Source organism: Leiobunum rupestre, chromosome 7 (assembly GCF_980474605.1).
Source record: "Leiobunum rupestre chromosome 7, qqLeiRupe1.1.hap1, whole genome shotgun sequence".
Classification (NCBI taxonomy): Eukaryota; Metazoa; Arthropoda; class Arachnida; order Opiliones; family Sclerosomatidae; genus Leiobunum; species Leiobunum rupestre.
Window position 1 is genome coordinate 6995765 of NC_143390.1, and position 20945 is coordinate 7016709.

The window sequence follows — 20945 nt, forward strand, 5'->3', positions numbered from 1 at the left end:
TATATAAATCTCGTTTTAATTAAATAAATCTCGTTTTAATGATATAAATCTCGTTTAAATTATATAAACCTCGACTTAATGATATAAATCTCGATTTAATGATATAAATCCCGTTTTAATGATATAAATCACGATTTTATGATATAAATCTCGTTTTAATAATATAAATCTCGATATAATGATATAAATCTCGATTTAATTATATAAATCTCGTTTTAATTATATAAATCTCGTTTTAACGTATAAATCTCGATTTAATCATATAAATCTCGTTTTAATGATATAAATCTCGTTTTAATGATATAAATCTCGTTTTAATGATATAAATCTCGTTTTAATGATATAAATCTCGTTTTATTTATATAAATCTCGTTTTAATGATATAAATCTCGTTTTAATGTTATAAATATCGTTTTAATTATATAAATATCGTTTTAATTATATAAATCTCGATTTAATGATATAAATCTCGATTTAAAGAAATAAATCTCGTTTTAATTATATAAATCTCGTTTTAATTATATAAATTTCGTTTTAATTATATAAATCTCGTTTTAATTATATTAATCTCGTTTTAATGATATAAATCTCGTTTTAGCTATATAAATCTCGTTTTTATGATATAAATCTCGTTTTTATGATATAAATCTCGATTTAATTATATAAATCTCATTTTAATTATATAAATCACGTTTTAATGATATAAATCTCGATTTAATTATATAAATCTCGTTTTAATGATATAAATCTCGTTTTAACGTATAAATCTCGATTTAATCATATAAATCTCGTTTTAATGATATAAATCTCGTTTTAATGATATAAATCTCGTTTTAATGATATAAATCTCGTTTTAATGATATAAATCTCGTTTTATTTATATAAATCTCGTTTTAATGATATAAATCTCGTTTTAATGTTATAAATATCGTTTTAATTATATAAATATCGTTTTAATTATATAAATCTCGATATAATGATATAAATCTAGATTTAATTATATGAATCTCGATTTAATTATATAAATCTCGATTTAATTATATAAATCTCGTTTTATGTATATAAATCTCGTTTTAATTATATAAATCTCGATTTAATTATATAAATCTCGTTTTAATTATATAAATATCATTTTAATTATATAAATCACGTTTTAATGATATAAATCTCGTTTAAATTATATAAATTCCGTTTTAATGATATAAATCTCGTTTAAATTATATAAATCCCGTTTTAATGATATAAATCACGATTTAATGATATAAATCTCGTTTTAATAATATAAATCTCGATATAATGATATAAATCTCGATTTAATTATATAAATCTCGATTTAATAATATAAATCTCGATATAATGATATAAATCTCGATTTAATTATATAAATCTCGTTTTAATTAAATAAATCTCGATATAATGATATAAATGTCGATTTAATTATATAAATCTCGTTTTAATTATATAAATCTCGATTTAATGATATAAATATCGTTTTAATTATATAAATCTCGTTTTAATGATATAAATCTCGTTTTATTTATATAAATCTCGTTTTATTTATTTAAATCTCGTTTTATTTATATAAATCTCGTTTTAATGATATAAATCTCGTTTTAATTATATAAATCTCGTTTTAATGATAGAAATCTCGATTTAATGCTATAAATCTCGATTAAATGATATAAATTTCGTTTTAATTATATAAATCTCGTTTTAATTATATAAATCTCGTTTTAATGATATAAATCTCGATTAAATGTTATAAATCTCGTTTTAATTATATAAATCTCGTTTTAATTATATAAATCTCGTTTTAATTATATAAATCTTGTTTTAATGATATAAATCTCGTTTTAGTTATATAAATATCGTTTTTATGATATAAATCTCGTTTTTATGATATAAATCTCGATTTAATTATATAAATCTCATTTTAATTATATAAATCTCGTTTTAATGATATAAATCTCGATATAATGATATAAATCTCGATTTAATTATATAAATCTCGTTTTAATTATATAAATCTCGTTTTAATGATATAAATCTCGATTTAATGATATAAATCTCGATTTAATTATATAAATCTCTTTTTAAATATATAAATATCGTTTTAATGATGTAAATATCGTTTTAATGATATAAATCTCGATTTAATTATATAAATCTGGTTTTAATTATATAAATCTCGTTTTAATGTTATAAATATCGTTTTAATTATATAAATATCGTTTTAATTATATAAATCTCGATTTAATGTTATAAATCTCGTTTTAATGATATAAATCTCGATTAAATGTTATAAATCTCGTTTTAATTATATAAATCTCGTTTTAATTATATAAATCTCGTTTTATTTATATAAATTTCGTTTTAATGATATAAATCTCGAATTAATTATATAAATCTCGTTTTAATTATATAAATCACGTTTTAATGATATAAATCTCGATTTAATTATATAAATATCGTTTTAATTATATAAATATCGTTTTAATTATATAAATCTCGTTTTGATTATATAAATCTCGATTAAATGTTATAAATCTCGTTTTAATTATATAAATCTCGTTTTAATGATATAAATCTTGTTTTAATGATATAAATCTCGATTTAATGTTATAAATCTCGTTTTAATGATATAAATCTCGATTAAATGTTATAAATCTCGTTTTAATTATATAAATCTCGTTTTAATTATATAAATCTCGTTTTATTTATATAAATCTCGTTTTAATGATATAAATCTCGAATTAATTATATAAATCTCGTTTTAATTATATAAATCACGTTTTAATGATATAAATCTCGATTTAATTATATAAATATCGTTTTAATTATATAAATATCGTTTTAATTATATAAATCTCGTTTTAATGATATAAATCTCGATTAAATGTTATAAATCTCGTTTTAATTATATAAATCTCGTTTTAATGATATAAATCTTGTTTTAATGATATAAATCTCGTTTTAATGATATAAATCTCGTTTTAATGATATAAATCTCGATTTAATGATATAAATCTCGATTTAATTATATAAATCTCGTTTTAATTATATAAATCTCGTTTTAACGTATAAATCTCGATTTAATGATATAAATCTCGTTTTAATGATATAAATCTCGTTTTAATGATATAAATCTCGTTTTAATGATATAAATCTCGATTTAATTATATAAATCTCGACTTAATTATATAAATCTCGTTTTAATTATATAAATCACGTTTTAATTATATAAATCTCGTTTTAATTATATAAATCTCGTTTTAATGATAAAATCTCGTTTTAATTATATAAATCTCGTTTTAATTATATAAATCTCGTTTTAATGATAGAAATCTCGATTTAATGTTATAAATCTCGATTAAATGATATAAATTTCGTTTTAATTATATAAATCTCGTTTTAATTATATAAATCTCGTCTTAATGATATAAATCTCGTTTTAGTTATATAAATCTCGTTTTAAGGATATAAATCTCGATTTAAAGAAATAAATCTCGTTTTAATTATATAAATCTCGTTTTAATAATATAAATCTCGATATAATGATATAAATCTCGATTTAATTATATAAATCTCGTTTTAATTATATAAATCTCGTTTTAATGATATAAATCTCGATTTAATGATATAAATCTCGATTTAATTATATAAATCTCGTTTTAATTATATAAATCTCGTTTTAATGTTATAAATATCGTTTTAATTATATAAATATCGTTTTAATGATATAAATCTCGATTTAATTATATAAATCTGGTTTTAATTATATAAATCTCGTTTTAATGTTATAAATATCGTTTTAATTATATAAATATCGTTTTAATTATATAAATCTCGATTTAATGTTATAAATCTCGTTTTAATGATATAAATCTCGATTAAATGTTATAAATCTCGTTTTAATTATATAAATCTCGTTTTAATTATATAAATCTCGTTTTAATGATATAAATCTCGTTTTAGTTATATAAATCTCGTTTTAATGATATAAATCTCGATTTAATTATATAAATCTCGTTTTAATTATATAAATCACGTTTTAATGATATAAATCTCGATTTAATTATATAAATATCGTTTTAATGATATAAATATCGTTTTAATTATATAAATCTCGTTTTAATGATATAAATCTCGATTAAATGTTATAAATCTCATTTTAATTATATAAATCTCGTTTTAATGATATAAATCTTGTTTTAATGATATAAATCTCGTTTTAATGATATAAATCTCGTTTTAACGATATATATCTCGATTTAATTATATAAATCTCGTTTTAATTATATAAATCACGTTTTAATGATATACATCTCGATTTAATTATATAAATCTCGACTTAATGATATAAATCTCGATTTAATGATATAAATCCCGTTTTAATGATATAAATCACGATTTAATGATATAAATCTCGTTTTAATAATATAAATCTCGATATAATGATATAAATCTCGATTTAATTATATAAATCTAGTTTTAATTATATAAATCTCGTTTTAATGTTATAAATATCGTTTTAATTATATAAATATCGTTTTAATTATATAAATCTCGATTTAATGTTATAAATCTCGTTTTAATGATATAAATCTCGATTAAATGTTATAAATCTCGTTTTAATTATATAAATCTCGTTTTAATGTTATAAATATCGTTTTAATTATATAAATATCGTTTTAATTATATAAATCTCGATTTAATGTTATAAATCTCGTTTTAATGATATAAATCTCGATTTAAAGAAATAAATTTCGTTTTAATTATATAAATCTCGATTTAATTAAAAAAATCTCGTTTTAATGATATAAATCTCGTTTTAATGATATAAATCTCGATTTAATTATATAAATCTCGTTTTAATTATATAAATAACGTTTTAATTATATAAATCTCGATTTAATTATATAAATCTCGACTTAATGATATAAATCTCGATTTAATGATATAAATCCCGTTTTAATGATATAAATCTCGTTTTAATAATATAAATCTCGATATAATGATATAAATCTCGATTTAATTATATAAATCTCGATTTAATAATATAAATCTCGATATAATGATAAAAATCTCGATTTAATAATATAAATCTCGATATAATGATATAAATCTCGATTTAATTATATAAATCTCGTTTTAATTAAATAAATCTCGTTTTAATGATATAAATCTCGTTTAAATTATATAAACCTCGACTTAATGATATAAAACTATATTTAATGATATAAATCCCGTTTTAATGATATAAATCACGATTTAATGATATAAATCTCGTTTTAATAATATAAATCTCGATATAATGATATAAATCTCGATTTAATTATATAAATCTCGATTTAATAATATAAATCTCGATATAATGATATAAATCTCGATTTAATTATATAAATCTCGTTTTAATTAAATAAATCTCGTTTTAATGATATAAATCTCGTTTAAATTATATAAACCTCGACTAAATGATATAAATCTCGATTTAATGATATAAATCCCGTTTTAATGATATAAATCACGATTTAATGATATAAATCTCGTTTTAATAATATAAATCTCGATAGAATGATATAAATGTCGATTTAATTATATAAATCTCGATTTAATAATATAAATCTCGATATAATGATATAAATCTCGATTTAATTATATAAATCTCGTTTTAATTAAATAAATCTCGTTTTAATGATATAAATCTCGTTTTATTCATATAAACCTCGACTTAATGATATAAATCTCGATTTAATGATATAAATCCCGTTTTAATGATGTAAATCACGATTTAATGATATAAATCTCGTTTTAATAATATAAATCTCGATATAATGATATAAATCTCAATTTAATTATATAAATCTCGTTTTAATTATATAAATCTCGTTTTAACGTATAAATCTCGATTTAATGATATAAATCTCGTTTTAATGATATAAATCTCGTTTTAATGATATAAATCTCGTTTTAATGATATAAATCTCGTTTTAATGATATAAATCTCGTTTTAATGTTATAAATATCGTTTTAATTATATAAATATCGTTTTAATTATATAAATCTCGATTTAATGATATAAATCTCGATTTAAAGAAATAAATCTCGTTTTAATTATATAAATCACGTTTTAATTATATAAATTTCGTTTTAATTATATAAATCTCGTTTTAATTATATAAATCTCGTTTTAATGATATAAATCTCGTTTTAGCTATATAAATCTCGTTTTTATGATATAAATCTCGTTTTTATGATATAAATCTCGATTTAATTATATAAATCTCATTTTAATTATATAAATCACGTTTTAATGATATAAATCTCGATTTAATTATATAAATCTCGTTTTAATGATATAAATCTCGTTTAAATTATATAAATCTCGATTTAATTATATAAATCTCGATTTAATGTTATAAATCTCGTTTTAATAATATAAATCTCGATATAATGATATAAATCTAGATTTAATTATATGAATCTCGATTTAATTATATAAATCTCGATTTAATTATATAAATCTCGTTTTAATGATATAAATCTCGATTTAATTATATAAATCTCGTTTTAATTATATAAATATCATTTTAATTATATAAATCACGTTTTAATGATATAAATCTCGTTTAAATTATATAAATCCCGTTTTAATGATATAAATCCCGTTTTAATGATATAAATCTCGTTTAAATTATATAAATCCCGTTTTAATGATATAAATCACGATTTAATGATATAAATCTCGTTTTAATAATATAAATCTCGATATAATGATATAAATCTCGATTTAATTATATAAATCTCGATTTAATAATATAAATCTCGATATAATGATATAAATCTCGATTTAATTATATAAATCTCGTTTTAATTAAATAAATCTCGTTTTAATGATATAAATCTCGTTTAAATTATATAAACCTCGACTTAATGATATAAATCTCGATTTAATGATATAAATCACGATTTAATGATATAAATCTCGTTTTAATAATATAAATCTCGATATAATGATATAAATCTCGATTTAATTATATAAATCTCGTTTTAATTACATAAATCTCGTTTTAACGTATAAATCTCGATTTAATGATATAAATCTCGTTTTAATGATATAAATCTCGTTTTAATGATATAAATCTCGTTTTAATGATATAAATCTCGTTTTAATGATATAAATCTCGTTTTAATGATATAAATCTCGTTTTATTTATATAAATCTCGTTTTAATGATATAAATCTCGATTTAATTATATAAATCTCGTTTTATTTATATAAATCTCGTTTTAATTATATAAATCTCGTTTTAATGATATAAATCTCGATTTAAAGAAATAAATCTCGATATAATAATATAAATCTCAATTTAATTATATAAATCTCGATTTAATAATATAAATCTCGATATAATGATATAAATCTCGATTTAATTATATAAATCTCGTTTTAATTAAATAAATCTCGTTTTTATGATATAAATCTCGTTTAAATTATATAAACCTCGACTTAATGATATAAATCTCGATTTAATGATATAAATCCCGTTTTAATGATATAAATCACGATTTAATGATATAAATCTCGTTTTAATGATATTAATCTCGTTTTAATAATATAAATCTCGATATAATGATATAAATCTCGATTTAATTATATAAATCTCGTTTTAATTATATAAATCTCGTTTAAACGTATAAATCTCGATTTAATCATATAAATCTCGTTTTAATGATATAAATCTCGTTTTAATGATATAAATCTCGTTTTAATGATATAAATCTCGTTTTATTTATATAAATCTCGTTTTAATGATATAAATCTCGTTTTAATGTTATAAATATCGTTTTAATTATATAAATATCGTTTTAATTATATAAATCTCGATTTAATGATATAAATCTCGATTTAAGAAATAAATCTCGTTTTAATTATATAAATCTCGTTTTAATTATATAAATTTCGTTTTAATTATATAAATCTCGTTTTAATTATATTAATCTCGTTTTAATGATATAAATCTCGTTTTAGCTATATAAATCTCGTTTTTATGATATAAATCTCGTTTTTATGATATAAATCTCGATTTAATTATATAAATCTCATTTTAATTATATAAATCACGTTTTAATGATATAAATCTCGATTTAATTATATAAATCTCGTTTTAATGATATAAATCTCGTTTAAATTATATAAATCTCGATTTAATTATATAAATCTCGATTTAATGTTATAAACCTCGTTTTAATAATATAAATCTCGATATAATGATATAAATCTAGATTTAATTATATGAATCTCGATTTAATTATATAAATCTCGATTTAATTATATAAATCTCGTTTTAATGATATAAATCTCGATTTAATTATATAAATCTAGTTTTAATTATATAAATATAATTTTAATTATATAAATCACGTTTTAATGATATAAATCTCGTTTAAATTATATAAATCCCGTTTTAATGATATAAATCTCGTTTAAATTATATAAATCCCGTTTTAATGATATAAATCACGATTTAATGATATAAATCTCGTTTTAATAATATAAATCTCGATATAATGATATAAATCTCGATTTAATTATATAAATCTCGATTTAATAATATAAATCTCGATATAATGATATAAATCTCGATTTAATTATATAAATCTCGTTTTAATTAAATAAATCTCGATATAATGATATAAATGTCGATTTAATTATATAAATCTCGTTTTAATTATATAAATCTCGTTTTAACGTATAAATCTCGATTTAATGATATAAATATCGTTTTAATGATATAAATATCGTTTTAATGATATAAATATCGTTTTAATGATTTAAATGTCGTTTTAATGATATAAATCTCGTTTTATTTGTATAAATCTCGTTTTATTTATATAAATCTCGTTTTATTTATATAAATCTCGTTTTAATGATATAAATCTCGTTTTAATTATATAAATCTCGTTTTAATGATAGAAATCTCGATTTAATGCTATAAATCTCGATTAAATGATATAAATTTCGTTTTAATTATATAAATCTCGTTTTAATTATATAAATCTCGTTTTAATGATATAAATCTCGATTAAATGTTATAAATCTCGTTTTAATTATATAAATCTCGTTTTAATTATATAAATCTCGTTTTAATTATATAAATCTTGTTTTAATGATATAAATCTCGTGTTAGTTATATAAATATCGTTTTTATGATATAAATCTCGTTTTTATGATATAAATCTCGATTTAATTATATAAATCTCATTTTAATGATATAAATCTCGTTTAAATTATATAAATCTCGATTTAATTATATAAATCTCGATTTAATGTTATAAATCTCGATTTAATGATATAAATCTCGTTTTAATAATATAAATCTCGATATAATGACATAAATCTAGATTTAATTATATGAATCTCGATTTAATTATATAAATCTCGATTTAATTATATAAATCTCGTTTTAATTATATAAATCTCGTTTTAATGATATAAATCTCGTTTAAATTATATAAATCCCGTTTTAATGATATAAATCACGATTTAATGATATAAATCTCGTTTTAATAATATAAATCTCGATATAATTATATAAATCTCGTTTTAATTATATAAATCTCGTTTTAATGATAGAAATCTCGATTTAATGTTATAAATCTCGATTAAATGATATAAATTTCGTTTTAATTATATAAATCTCGTTTTAATTATATAAATCTCGTCTTAATGATATAAATCTCGTTTTAGTTATATAAATCTCGTTTTAAGGATATAAATCTCGATTTAAAGAAATAAATCTCGTTTTAATTATATAAATCTCGTTTTAATAATATAAATCTCGATATAATGATATAAATCTCGATTTAATTATATAAATCTCGTTTTAATTATATAAATCTCGTTTTAATGATATAAATCTCGATTTAATGATATAAATCTCGATTTAATTATATAAATCTCGTTTTAATTATATAAATCTCGTTTTAATGTTATAAATATCGTTTTAATTATATAAATATCGTTTTAATGATATAAATCTCGATTTAATTATATAAATCTGGTTTTAATTATATAAATCTCGTTTTAATGTTATAAATATCGTTTTAATTATATAAATATCGTTTTAATTATATAAATCTCGATTTAATGTTATAAATCTCGTTTTAATGATATAAATCTCGATTAAATGTTATAAATCTCGTTTTAATTATATAAATCTCGTTTTAATTATATAAATCTCGTTTTAATGATATAAATCTCGTTTTAGTTATATAAATCTCGTTTTAATGATATAAATCTCGATTTAATTATATAAATCTCGTTTTAATTATATAAATCACGTTTTAATGATATAAATCTCGATTTAATTATATAAATATCGTTTTAATGATATAAATATCGTTTTAATTATATAAATCTCGTTTTAATGATATAAATCTCGATTAAATGTTATAAATCTCATTTTAATTATATAAATCTCGTTTTAATGATATAAATCTTGTTTTAATGATATAAATCTCGTTTTAATGATATAAATCTCGTTTTAACGATATATATCTCGATTTAATTATATAAATCTCGTTTTAATTATATAAATCACGTTTTAATGATATACATCTCGATTTAATTATATAAATCTCGACTTAATGATATAAATCTCGATTTAATGATATAAATCCCGTTTTAATGATATAAATCACGATTTAATGATATAAATCTCGTTTTAATAATATAAATCTCGATATAATGATATAAATCTCGATTTAATTATATAAATCTAGTTTTAATTATATAAATCTCGTTTTAATGTTATAAATATCGTTTTAATTATATAAATATCGTTTTAATTATATAAATCTCGATTTAATGTTATAAATCTCGTTTTAATGATATAAATCTCGATTAAATGTTATAAATCTCGTTTTAATTATATAAATCTCGTTTTAATGTTATAAATATCGTTTTAATTATATAAATATCGTTTTAATTATATAAATCTCGATTTAATGTTATAAATCTCGTTTTAATGATATAAATCTCGATTTAAAGAAATAAATTTCGTTTTAATGATATAAATCTCGATTTAATTATATAAATCTCGTTTTAATTATATAAATAACGTTTTAATTATATAAATCTCGATTTAATTATATAAATCTCGACTTAATGATATAAATCTCGATTTAATGATATAAATCCCGTTTTAATGATATAAATCTCGTTTTAATAATATAAATCTCGATATAATGATATAAATCTCGATTTAATTATATAAATCTCGATTTAATAATATAAATCTCGATATAATGATAAAAATCTCGATTTAATAATATAAATCTCGATATAATGATATAAATCTCGATTTAATTATATAAATCTCGTTTTAATTAAATAAATCTCGTTTTAATGATATAAATCTCGTTTAAATTATATAAACCTCGACTTAATGATATAAAACTATATTTAATGATATAAATCCCGTTTTAATGATATAAATCACGATTTAATGATATAAATCTCGTTTTAATAATATAAATCTCGATATAATGATATAAATCTCGATTTAATTATATAAATCTCGATTTAATAATATAAATCTCGATATAATGATATAAATCTCGATTTAATTATATAAATCTCGTTTTAATTAAATAAATCTCGTTTTAATGATATAAATCTCGTTTAAATTATATAAACCTCGACTTAATGATATAAATCTCGATTTAATGATATAAATCCCGTTTTAATGATATAAATCACGATTTAATGATATAAATCTCGTTTTAATAATATAAATCTCGATAGAATGATATAAATGTCGATTTAATTATATAAATCTCGATTTAATAATATAAATCTCGATATAATGATATAACCCAGCAAACACAAAAGACCGCAAAGACGTACCAAATAGACCCAAACCTCCCTCGCTGGCCCCATCCAAAATAGGATTTATATATATATACCTGGAATATCCAAAACAACGGATGAATTCCCTTGTATCACGGGATATCCATATGATATTCAGATTTCTCGGTCAAATCTCGAATACCCTGAAAACCTCTCTGGGATATCAAAAAAAAAACATTTTCCCCTCAGCGCCCCGACTCGTTTGTGGCGTTATTTATAACTAATTAAGGTTAATGAAAAAAAATAAAAATAAAATTTAGTCAAAAATAATTATTTTTATTCTAATTTAATTTTTATCATTTTAAGTAAATTAATTGTAACGGTTTTTTATTTTTCTCTCATTTTATTTTTTTATTAATTATTAAATGCGCTAGATGGCACGGTTGGTATATTATCTATTGTGAAGAAAGGGTGGATTCTCAAGAAGAAAACCCACTTCACAAAAGAATATATTTTTCTTATAACGCCATTTTTATGTGTGTTCGACTGTTCGGCGGCTCCAAGATTTCTTCGATCTTTATTATCTCCGAAAACACTAAACTTCACCAGGTAAGATTATTTCCAATATTTTATAGCCTAAATTACTTTTAGTAGCTATTATTAAGCCAATTTGAATATATTTGACTGGTGATTTACTTTAAATATTATCCCAAAAACCACCTTTTTCGTTTGAGCACGCGGTTTTGTCCAAGGCCCGCATCGCGGTGCAAAAGAAAGCAGGGGCTGCCTCGTTGGTCCGCGCTGCTGTTACCTGCTACTACAGTATCCTAGATAACCGATAATTTCTTTAGTCAGGTTATAAAAATTAATGTGATTGCTCGATTGTAACTGGATGTAGGTGGAATTAATGCCGCGTATTAGCGGTCAGTTAAGTTAATTAAATTTTTCAAAATTTATTAATTTTAGTTTGAATTTGATTATTGCTTATAATCTCAACCAAATTAAGGTGGTTCATTATTTAGTTTTATGTGAGTGTTCGAGTTAATTAATTTGTTAAAAATAAACATGTACATAGCAAAACATTTTCTATATTTGTATTGTGTTGATATTAGAATGCCAAAAGGAAGATACAAACCATTAGCTGCATTATCAATAAGACAACGAGCTAGGCTAATTAATGCCGTTACAAGCGAAACCCAAGATCATTTTTTGGAATACAATGATGTTTTAAATGAGGAATTGAGGTCTAATGAAGATTCTAACAACTCTTTAGAAATAGTTAGTGATGTTGAGGAAATAAATGGGTCAATTGCTGAGGAAGACAATATTATTAATGAAACTGGACCAGAGACCAATGAAATTCAAATAGAAAATGGCGCAACAAGTGATATAGATTTGCCAACTAACAATAGCGAAGAATTTCTCGATTGCAATTGTGATTCGGATCATATAAGAGCAAGCCTAGCAGGATGGGTGACTAGCTTTGGAATCAGCAAAAATTCAGCAAATGCATTGCTTAAAATCTTGAAAAAGCATGAATGTCTCAAAGATCTTCCCGTCGATTCGCGAACATTATTGAAAACACCTAGATCTTCTGTAGTAGAGCAAATGCCTCCTGGTCATTACTTTCATTTCGGACTTGAAGCCGGCATTCGTTACGCTGTCAGTGGTGAACGTGATCAAGCCTTAACAGTACCAATCTACAAAATTTTAATTAACGTAGATGGCCTGCCATTAGGGAAGAGTACCACTAGCAATTTTTGGCCCATTTTAGGTTCAATTTCGTCAATAGCCAAATCAAAGCCATTTCTCATAGGAATATATCATGGTTTTAGTAAACCTAAATGTTCTGATCAGTATCTTTCTTCATTTGTAACTGAAGCCTCATTATTAGTAGAAGATGGTCTTATACTGAATGGTGTACACAAATCTGTTAAAATGTTTGGGTTCATTTGCGACACTCCGGCAAGGGCTTTTATACGTAAAGTTAAAGCCCATAATGGTTATGAAGGTTGTGATAAGTGCACCCAGCCAGGGATAAGGTGTAGAAATAGGCACTGTTTCCCCCAAGTTGAAGTGGAGTTACGAACAGACGTTAATTTTAGAAATAAATCTTATCCTGGGCACCATCATGGAACCAGTATATTGGAGAAGCTAACTAACATAGATATAGTAGATGACTTTCCGTTAGATTATATGCATCTCGTCTGTTTAGGAGTAGTTAAGAAAACGCTTAAGTTATGGATGGGGCAGAGGGTAAAAATGCTCTTTTTAAATTTAGGCCGGATGAGGTATTGGAAGTGTCTACCCGCTTAGAAAATTTAGCACCGATAACGTGTTCGGAATTTGTTAGGAAACCTCGTACTTTGAAAGACCTTGATAGATATAAGGCCACGGAGTTTCGCCAATTTCTGTTATATTCTGGCCTTGTTGTGTTGAAAAATATTCTCCCTAAAGATCATTATGAATTGTTTAGAAATTTAAATGTGGCAATCCGCCTTCTAGCTACACCAGAACAAACGGTTGATAAAATTGAGTTTGCCCAAAAATTACTGAAGTATTTTGTGCAAATGTATGGTATTCTTTATGGCAAACATTTAATTTCTTACAACGTACATGGCTTATTACATTTATCTAGAGATTGCTTAAAGTATGGGCATTTGGATTCGTTCAGCGCGTTTCAGTTTGAAAATTATCTTTACAAGTTAAAAAATAAAATTGCCAACACTGGCCATCCGTTACAACAGGCTATTAATCGAATAAGTGAAGAGAGACAATCCGAGCGTGTGATAGAAAATAAAACTGAAATGTCACTTCACATGGAACATGAAGATGGACCACTTCTCCAAGGGTGTACTGGCCCTCAATACCGCAAAGTTATTTTGCCAGATTTCCGGTTATCAACGAAGGCACGAGATCACTGTTGTATCCTTAATGATTCATCGATTGTGGTCATTGAAAACATTGTTACCTCTGAAAACAACCCGTCAAAAGTATTTATAGTGGGAAGGAAGCTCATGAACGTTTCTGACCATTTCATTTCTCCGTGCCAATCGTCAGAAGTTGGTATTTACCGGCTACGAAATTATCTACCTTAATGAAATGGCCTCTCCATCAAGTTAAAGCAAAAGCCATTAAATATCCTATAAATACAACAAATGCGTACGTTGTTATGCGACTTCTTCACTAACCGAACTGAAAAAGAGGTAGGGCGTACTTTTGAATAATATAGCTTTTAAATCCTGTACGTACGTCTAATCTGAATTTATTTTGAAATAATTTGTTGTAAAAAAATTTATCGTAGATGCATACGTTGAAAAATTGCATTCAGCTTTCTTAAACTAATTTCTTAGTTTTTATATTCTAATTTCTTTTAAGCACAAGTGTGCTTTTGTACTTTTAACACATGCTTGTCCCTATAACCGCACATGCTTTTGTTAATTCCGATGCACTATATTGAAATGTGTTATAATTAGTTTCATTAACATAAATACATTTGCATTGCAGATTAAATGGGTGAAGATTATAAAATTGTAGAGTTTTCACATGGAGGAGTGGCTGTAATACCTGATACATGGGTTTATAAAGAAGAAACTAGAACAAAATGTTATTGGCCTGGCGACAAAGTTGGGACTCGCTTTGCAAAAAGACGAACTCCACCCGGAATTGAAGATTTAGAAAACTACGAAATCACCATAATTTTTAGTTGTGGTAAAAATGTTTAAAAAATTGAAATCAAAATATTACGATACGAATATCAGGACTGACATTAATATTAACAACATTATCTAATTTCAGAATCTTTTGAAGAAGCATGGAGGAAGATGGTAAGATATGTTAGAGACACGGATGTTTCAACAAGTGAACGGGAGACTGGACCTGGTAAAAGAAGGAAAAAGTCCAAAACGATCCACAGTCCAAAACGAATTGAATCAGACAGCGAATCATCAGAGAATAATATGGAAAATGACTCGCCTAACAAAGTTCCCGAACTTCCAGTGTTAAAAACAGTTCATCCTTCCCTCGAAAAAACTAGTAAAGATCTGTTATTTAAAAAATATATATATATATTCTTTAACTTAATTAGTAACACATTTTTTAGATGTTACACAAGTCAACTACTTGACAAATGGATCGAAACACAAATCAAAGAGATTTTTGTCTTCCGAGTTTTCAAATGGTAATTACGTTAATAAAAAGGTTTATCATATTTACATTGAACTTTAAAATTATAATTTATAATTTGTAAAGATCCTGTGGAAACTCAAAGACCAAGAAAAGCGTTGAAAAATCCCGAAGAGTCATCTCCATTATATCGGAAAGAGTCCTATGCACCTAAAGAAAATAGCACCAACACAGCCTTTACAATGAATTTTTATAACTTGGACGAAGGTAATTTTTGTATAAAAAAATTAGAGGTAATATTTTAAAGATTGAAAATGGTGATATTTTAGACTCTGTCGAGTCGACTAATGTAGTTGTTGGACCTCGAGAAAAAATTACACCTGGAAGACAAAGAGAAAAACCTCAAGTGCTATCAAGAACATCTAGCAATGAATTCGGAAAAGATAAATCTGCTTCAAGTTTCAGAGGTATAATTTATTTAAAATAAAATTTCATAATCACTCTGAAAATCTATTACAACCTATTTACTAATACAGATGAAGTTAATGGATCAAACCGAATGGTTTCTGTTAGTGAATGTACGTAACGGTTGCTGCTCTAATAGGCATTTCAATAAAATCCCCATTAAAGTCAAATGTCAACCATGCGCTACGACGACTGGACGTAGAACGTGTTTGTCTATGGCTTTTCTTTTATCGCCTCTCAGAAAGAGGAGTCAGGTTCGATTCCAGCTTGTGGCACTGGGTGAAAATCCCGAACCACTCCTGCGTAATTTGCAAGTTACCTCCCCACTGGTTAACGGGCTTTTCCATGCGAGATCTTGGGTTTTCTTTCCCATAAAAACTTGCTGAGGTTATAGTAATAGAAAGTGTAGGGAGCTGATGGTTAGCTCGCATGGCATGTAGAGCCTGCCTTCACCCTCCTACACAATATAAACCGGTCACTAGATGACTTAGGCCTGTAGTGGTGACTTGGGTATTAGCGTAGCTGTTTATTATTAGAAACACATTGTTCTAATTTCATAATTACTACTAATTTTGTAACAATTAATTTTATGTTTTTAAATAGCATGGCTTCGGAATTTATCTAGGAATCAAGAGTTGCTGAAATCCAACCAAAGACTGATTTTGGAAATATTAGACACAGTTCTGAGCAATACAAGCAACTCCAGCCAACATGTTGTTTCGGGAGTCGAAACTGAACAACTTAAAGAAATTTTTGGTTTTCCACTGAAGGAAGACAGTGCACTAGATTTATTAGAAGATTATCTGACTACTTATGAAAATGCCAACAAATTAGTAAGTAAATATTTAATTTCGATTTTCTCCTTAGAGTCGAGGTACAATTTTGTTTAAATTTCAGAGAAGCTATCTAAAACAATTTGGAGGAGTAACTCTTTATGATTCAGTGAAAAGACTTCTGAAAGACGTTTTTCTCGATGAGTTCGCAAAGAATTTCAGCTGGGAAGGCAGAAAAGGAAAAAAAAACTAAACAATTTAAAGCTAATGAAAATTATAACTGGTGAGATAAATGTTTAGCAAATCTTTTATAGCGTAAATGATTTATAAACTGCTTAGTGTATATGTATTTAAATGGAGTTATTTTTTGTTTTAATCTTTCTTCATTAGATACTGTACAAAGTTCTAAAAACTTTAAAGATGCAACGATAGTGGAGGTTGAGAAGCAGATTAAGTCATGGTTCAACCATGCTTCAGACAGAACCAAATCAAAGGCTGAAACAATTCTAAAAAAAAATTTGTAACATATACATTTTTAGACTTCTACTATGAAATAAAAATTTTAATTCAAATTATTCTGATTGGTTTCTTTGTTTATGGACGAATAATATATGATGGAAAAAAGGGGGGAGGTGAGTGGGCACGTATCCCCCTGGCTACGCCACTGCCTTTGTCATATGCTATGAATGTCCCAGTTTTCCCTTTTAAATATCCATCGAATATCTGGTGAATATTTTTAAGAACCCTAAGATGTTCTCTGGACATACTACGTCTAAAACAGTTGGCTTCAAATATTCGGCTGGATGTTCCCAGAATATTTCTAGCATTCAAATAGAACGTAATGAAAGTCCCGTGAAAGTCCATGGAATATCTGTAGAATTTCTTGACCGGCGTTTTATAGATATATTAGGGATCAAGAAACTGATGACATTTGGTCACCCGAGGAACATCCCATATTGTTCAATTGAGTTTTTTTGGATATCCTACGGATATAATGAATCCCCCGAACTGAACTCCGGGGAATGTCTTGGGGGCCTTTTGTGTTTGCTGGGAAATCTCGATTTAATTATATAAATCTCGTTTTAATTAAATAAATCTCGTTTTAATGATATAAATCTCGTTTTATTTATATAAACCTCGACTTAATGATATAAATCTCGATTTAATGATATAAATCCCGTTTTAATGATGTAAATCACGATTTAATGATATAAATCTCGTTTTAATAATATAAATCTCGATATAATGATATAAATCTCAATTTAATTATATAAATCTCGTTTTAATTATATAAATCTCGTTTTAACGTATAAATCTCGATTTAATGATATAAATCTCGTTTTAATGATATAAATCTCGTTTTAATGATATAAATCTCGTTTTAATGATATAAATCTCGTTTTAATGATATAAATCTCGTTTTAATGTTATAAATATCGTTTTAATTATATAAATATCGTTTTAATTATATAAATCTCGATTTAATGATATAAATCTCGATTTAAAGAAATAAATCTCGTTTTAATTATATAAATCACGTTTTAATTATATAAATTTCGTTTTAATTATATAAATCTCGTTTTAATTATATAAATCTCGTTTTAATGATATAAATCTCGTTTTAGCTATATAAATCTCGTTTTTATGGTATAAATCTCGTTTTTATGATATAAATCTCGATTTAATTATATAAATCTCATTTTAATTATATAAATCACGTTTTAATGATATAAATCTCGATTTAATTATATAAATCTCGTTTTAATGATATAAATCTCGTTTAAATTATATAAATCTCGATTTAATTATATAAATCTCGATTTAATGTTATAAATCTCGTTTTAATAATATAAATCTCGATATAATGATATAAATCTAGATTTAATTATATGAATCTCGATTTAATTATATAAATCTCGATTTAATTATATAAATCTCGTTTTAATGATATAAATCTCGATTTAATTATATAAATCTCGTTTTAATTATATAAATATCATTTTAATTATATAAATCACGTTTTAATGATATAAATCTCGTTTAAATTATATAAATCCCGTTTTAATGATATAAATCCCGTTTTAATGATATAAATCTCGTTTAAATTATATAAATCCCGTTTTAATGATATAAATCACGATTTAATGATATAAATCTCGTTTTAATAATATAAATCTCGATATAATGATATAAATCTCGATTTAATTATATAAATCTCGATTTAATAATATAAATCTCGATATAATGATATAAATCTCGATTTAATTATATAAATCTCGTTTTAATTAAATAAATCTCGTTTTAATGATATAAATCTCGTTTAAATTATATAAACCTCGACTTAATGATATAAATCTCGATTTAATGATATAAATCACGATTTAATGATATAAATCTCGTTTTAATAATATAAATCTCGATATAATGATATAAATCTCGATTTAATTATATAAATCTCGTTTTAATTACATAAATCTCGTTTTAACGTATAAATCTCGATTTAATGATATAAATCTCGTTTTAATGATATAAATCTCGTTTTAATGATATAAATCTCGTTTTAATGATATAAATCTCGTTTTAATGATATAAATCTCGTTTTAATGATATAAATCTCGTTTTATTTATATAAATCTCGTTTTAATGATATAAATCTCGATTTAATTATATAAATCTCGTTTTATTTATATAAATCTCGTTTTAATTATATAAATCTCGTTTTAATGATATAAATCTCGATTTAAAGAAATAAATCTCGATATAATAATATAAATCTCAATTTAATTATATAAATCTCGATTTAATAATATAAATCTCGATATAATGATATAAATCTCGATTTAATTATATAAATCTCGTTTTAATTAAATAAATCTCGTTTTAATGATATAAATCTCGTTTAAATTATATAAACCTCGACTTAATGATATAAATCTCGATTTAATGATATAAATCCCGTTTTAATGATATAAATCACGATTTAATGATATAAATCTCGTTTTAATGATATTAATCTCGTTTTAATAATATAAATCTCGATATAATGATATAAATCTCGATTTAATTATATAAATCTCGTTTTAATTATATAAATCTCGTTTAAACGTATAAATCTCGATTTAATCATATAAATCTCGTTTTAATGATATAAATCTCGTTTTAATGATATAAATCTCGTTTTAATGATATAAATCTCGTTTTAATGATATAAATCTCGTTTTATTTATATAAATCTCGTTTTAATGATATAAATCTCGTTTTAATGTTATAAATATCGTTTTAATTATATAAATATCGTTTTAATTATATAAATCTCGATTTAATTATATAAATATCATTTTAATTATATAAATCACGTTTTAATGATATAAATCTCGTTTAAATTATATAAATCCCGTTTTAATGATATAAATCCCGTTTTAATGATATAAATCTCGTTTAAATTATATAAATCCCGTTTTAATGATATAAATCACGATTTAATGATATAAATCTCGTTTTAATAATATAAATCTCGATATAATGATATAAATCTCGATTTAATTATATAAATCTCGATTTAATAATATAAATCTCGATATAATGATATAAATCTCGATTTAATTATATAAATCTCGTTTTAATTAAATAAATCTCGTTTTAATGATATAAATCTCGTTTAAATTATATAAACCTCGACTTAATGATATAAATCTCGATTTAATGATATAAATCACGATTTAATGATAT

At 22.9% G+C, this 20945-nt stretch overlaps 3 protein-coding genes across 3 annotated transcripts in view; 2 read left to right on the top strand and 1 right to left on the bottom strand.

Moving 5' to 3' along the window:
- Positions 1-20945, bottom strand: part of LOC149934204 (uncharacterized) — a 371814-nt gene that overhangs the window by 276812 nt on the left and 74057 nt on the right. The window lies entirely within an intron of this gene.
- Positions 13226-14951, top strand: LOC149934311 (uncharacterized). The gene is made up of 3 exons (XM_090153406.1): positions 13226-13230; positions 13266-14109; positions 14145-14951. The coding sequence occupies exons 1-3, from the start codon at positions 13226-13228 to the stop codon at positions 14949-14951; spliced, it is 1656 nt and encodes a 551-aa protein (XP_090009532.1).
- On the top strand, positions 15366-17469 carry LOC149934312 (uncharacterized). Its single transcript, XM_090153407.1, has 8 exons — positions 15366-15564; positions 15652-15888; positions 15956-16033; positions 16105-16245; positions 16308-16445; positions 16515-16556; positions 17047-17276; positions 17341-17469. Exons 1-8 carry the CDS (start codon positions 15366-15368, stop codon positions 17467-17469), a joined length of 1194 nt encoding a protein of 397 aa, XP_090009533.1.

Bases quoted from the DNA above. Each gene is read 5' to 3' on its own strand.
- LOC149934311 (XM_090153406.1), top strand. The intron at 14,110-14,144 runs GTAAAAATGCTC...AGGCCGGATGAG, and splicing joins AGTTATGGATGGGGCAGAGG to GTATTGGAAGTGTCTACCCG.
- LOC149934312 (XM_090153407.1), top strand. From the start codon at position 15,366: ATGGGTGAAGATTATAAAATTGTAGAGTTTTCACATGGAGGAGTGGCT. The intron at 16,034-16,104 runs GTAATTACGTTA...TAATTTGTAAAG, and splicing joins GTCTTCCGAGTTTTCAAATG to ATCCTGTGGAAACTCAAAGA. The intron at 17,277-17,340 runs GTAAGTAAATAT...TTTAAATTTCAG, and splicing joins ATGAAAATGCCAACAAATTA to AGAAGCTATCTAAAACAATT.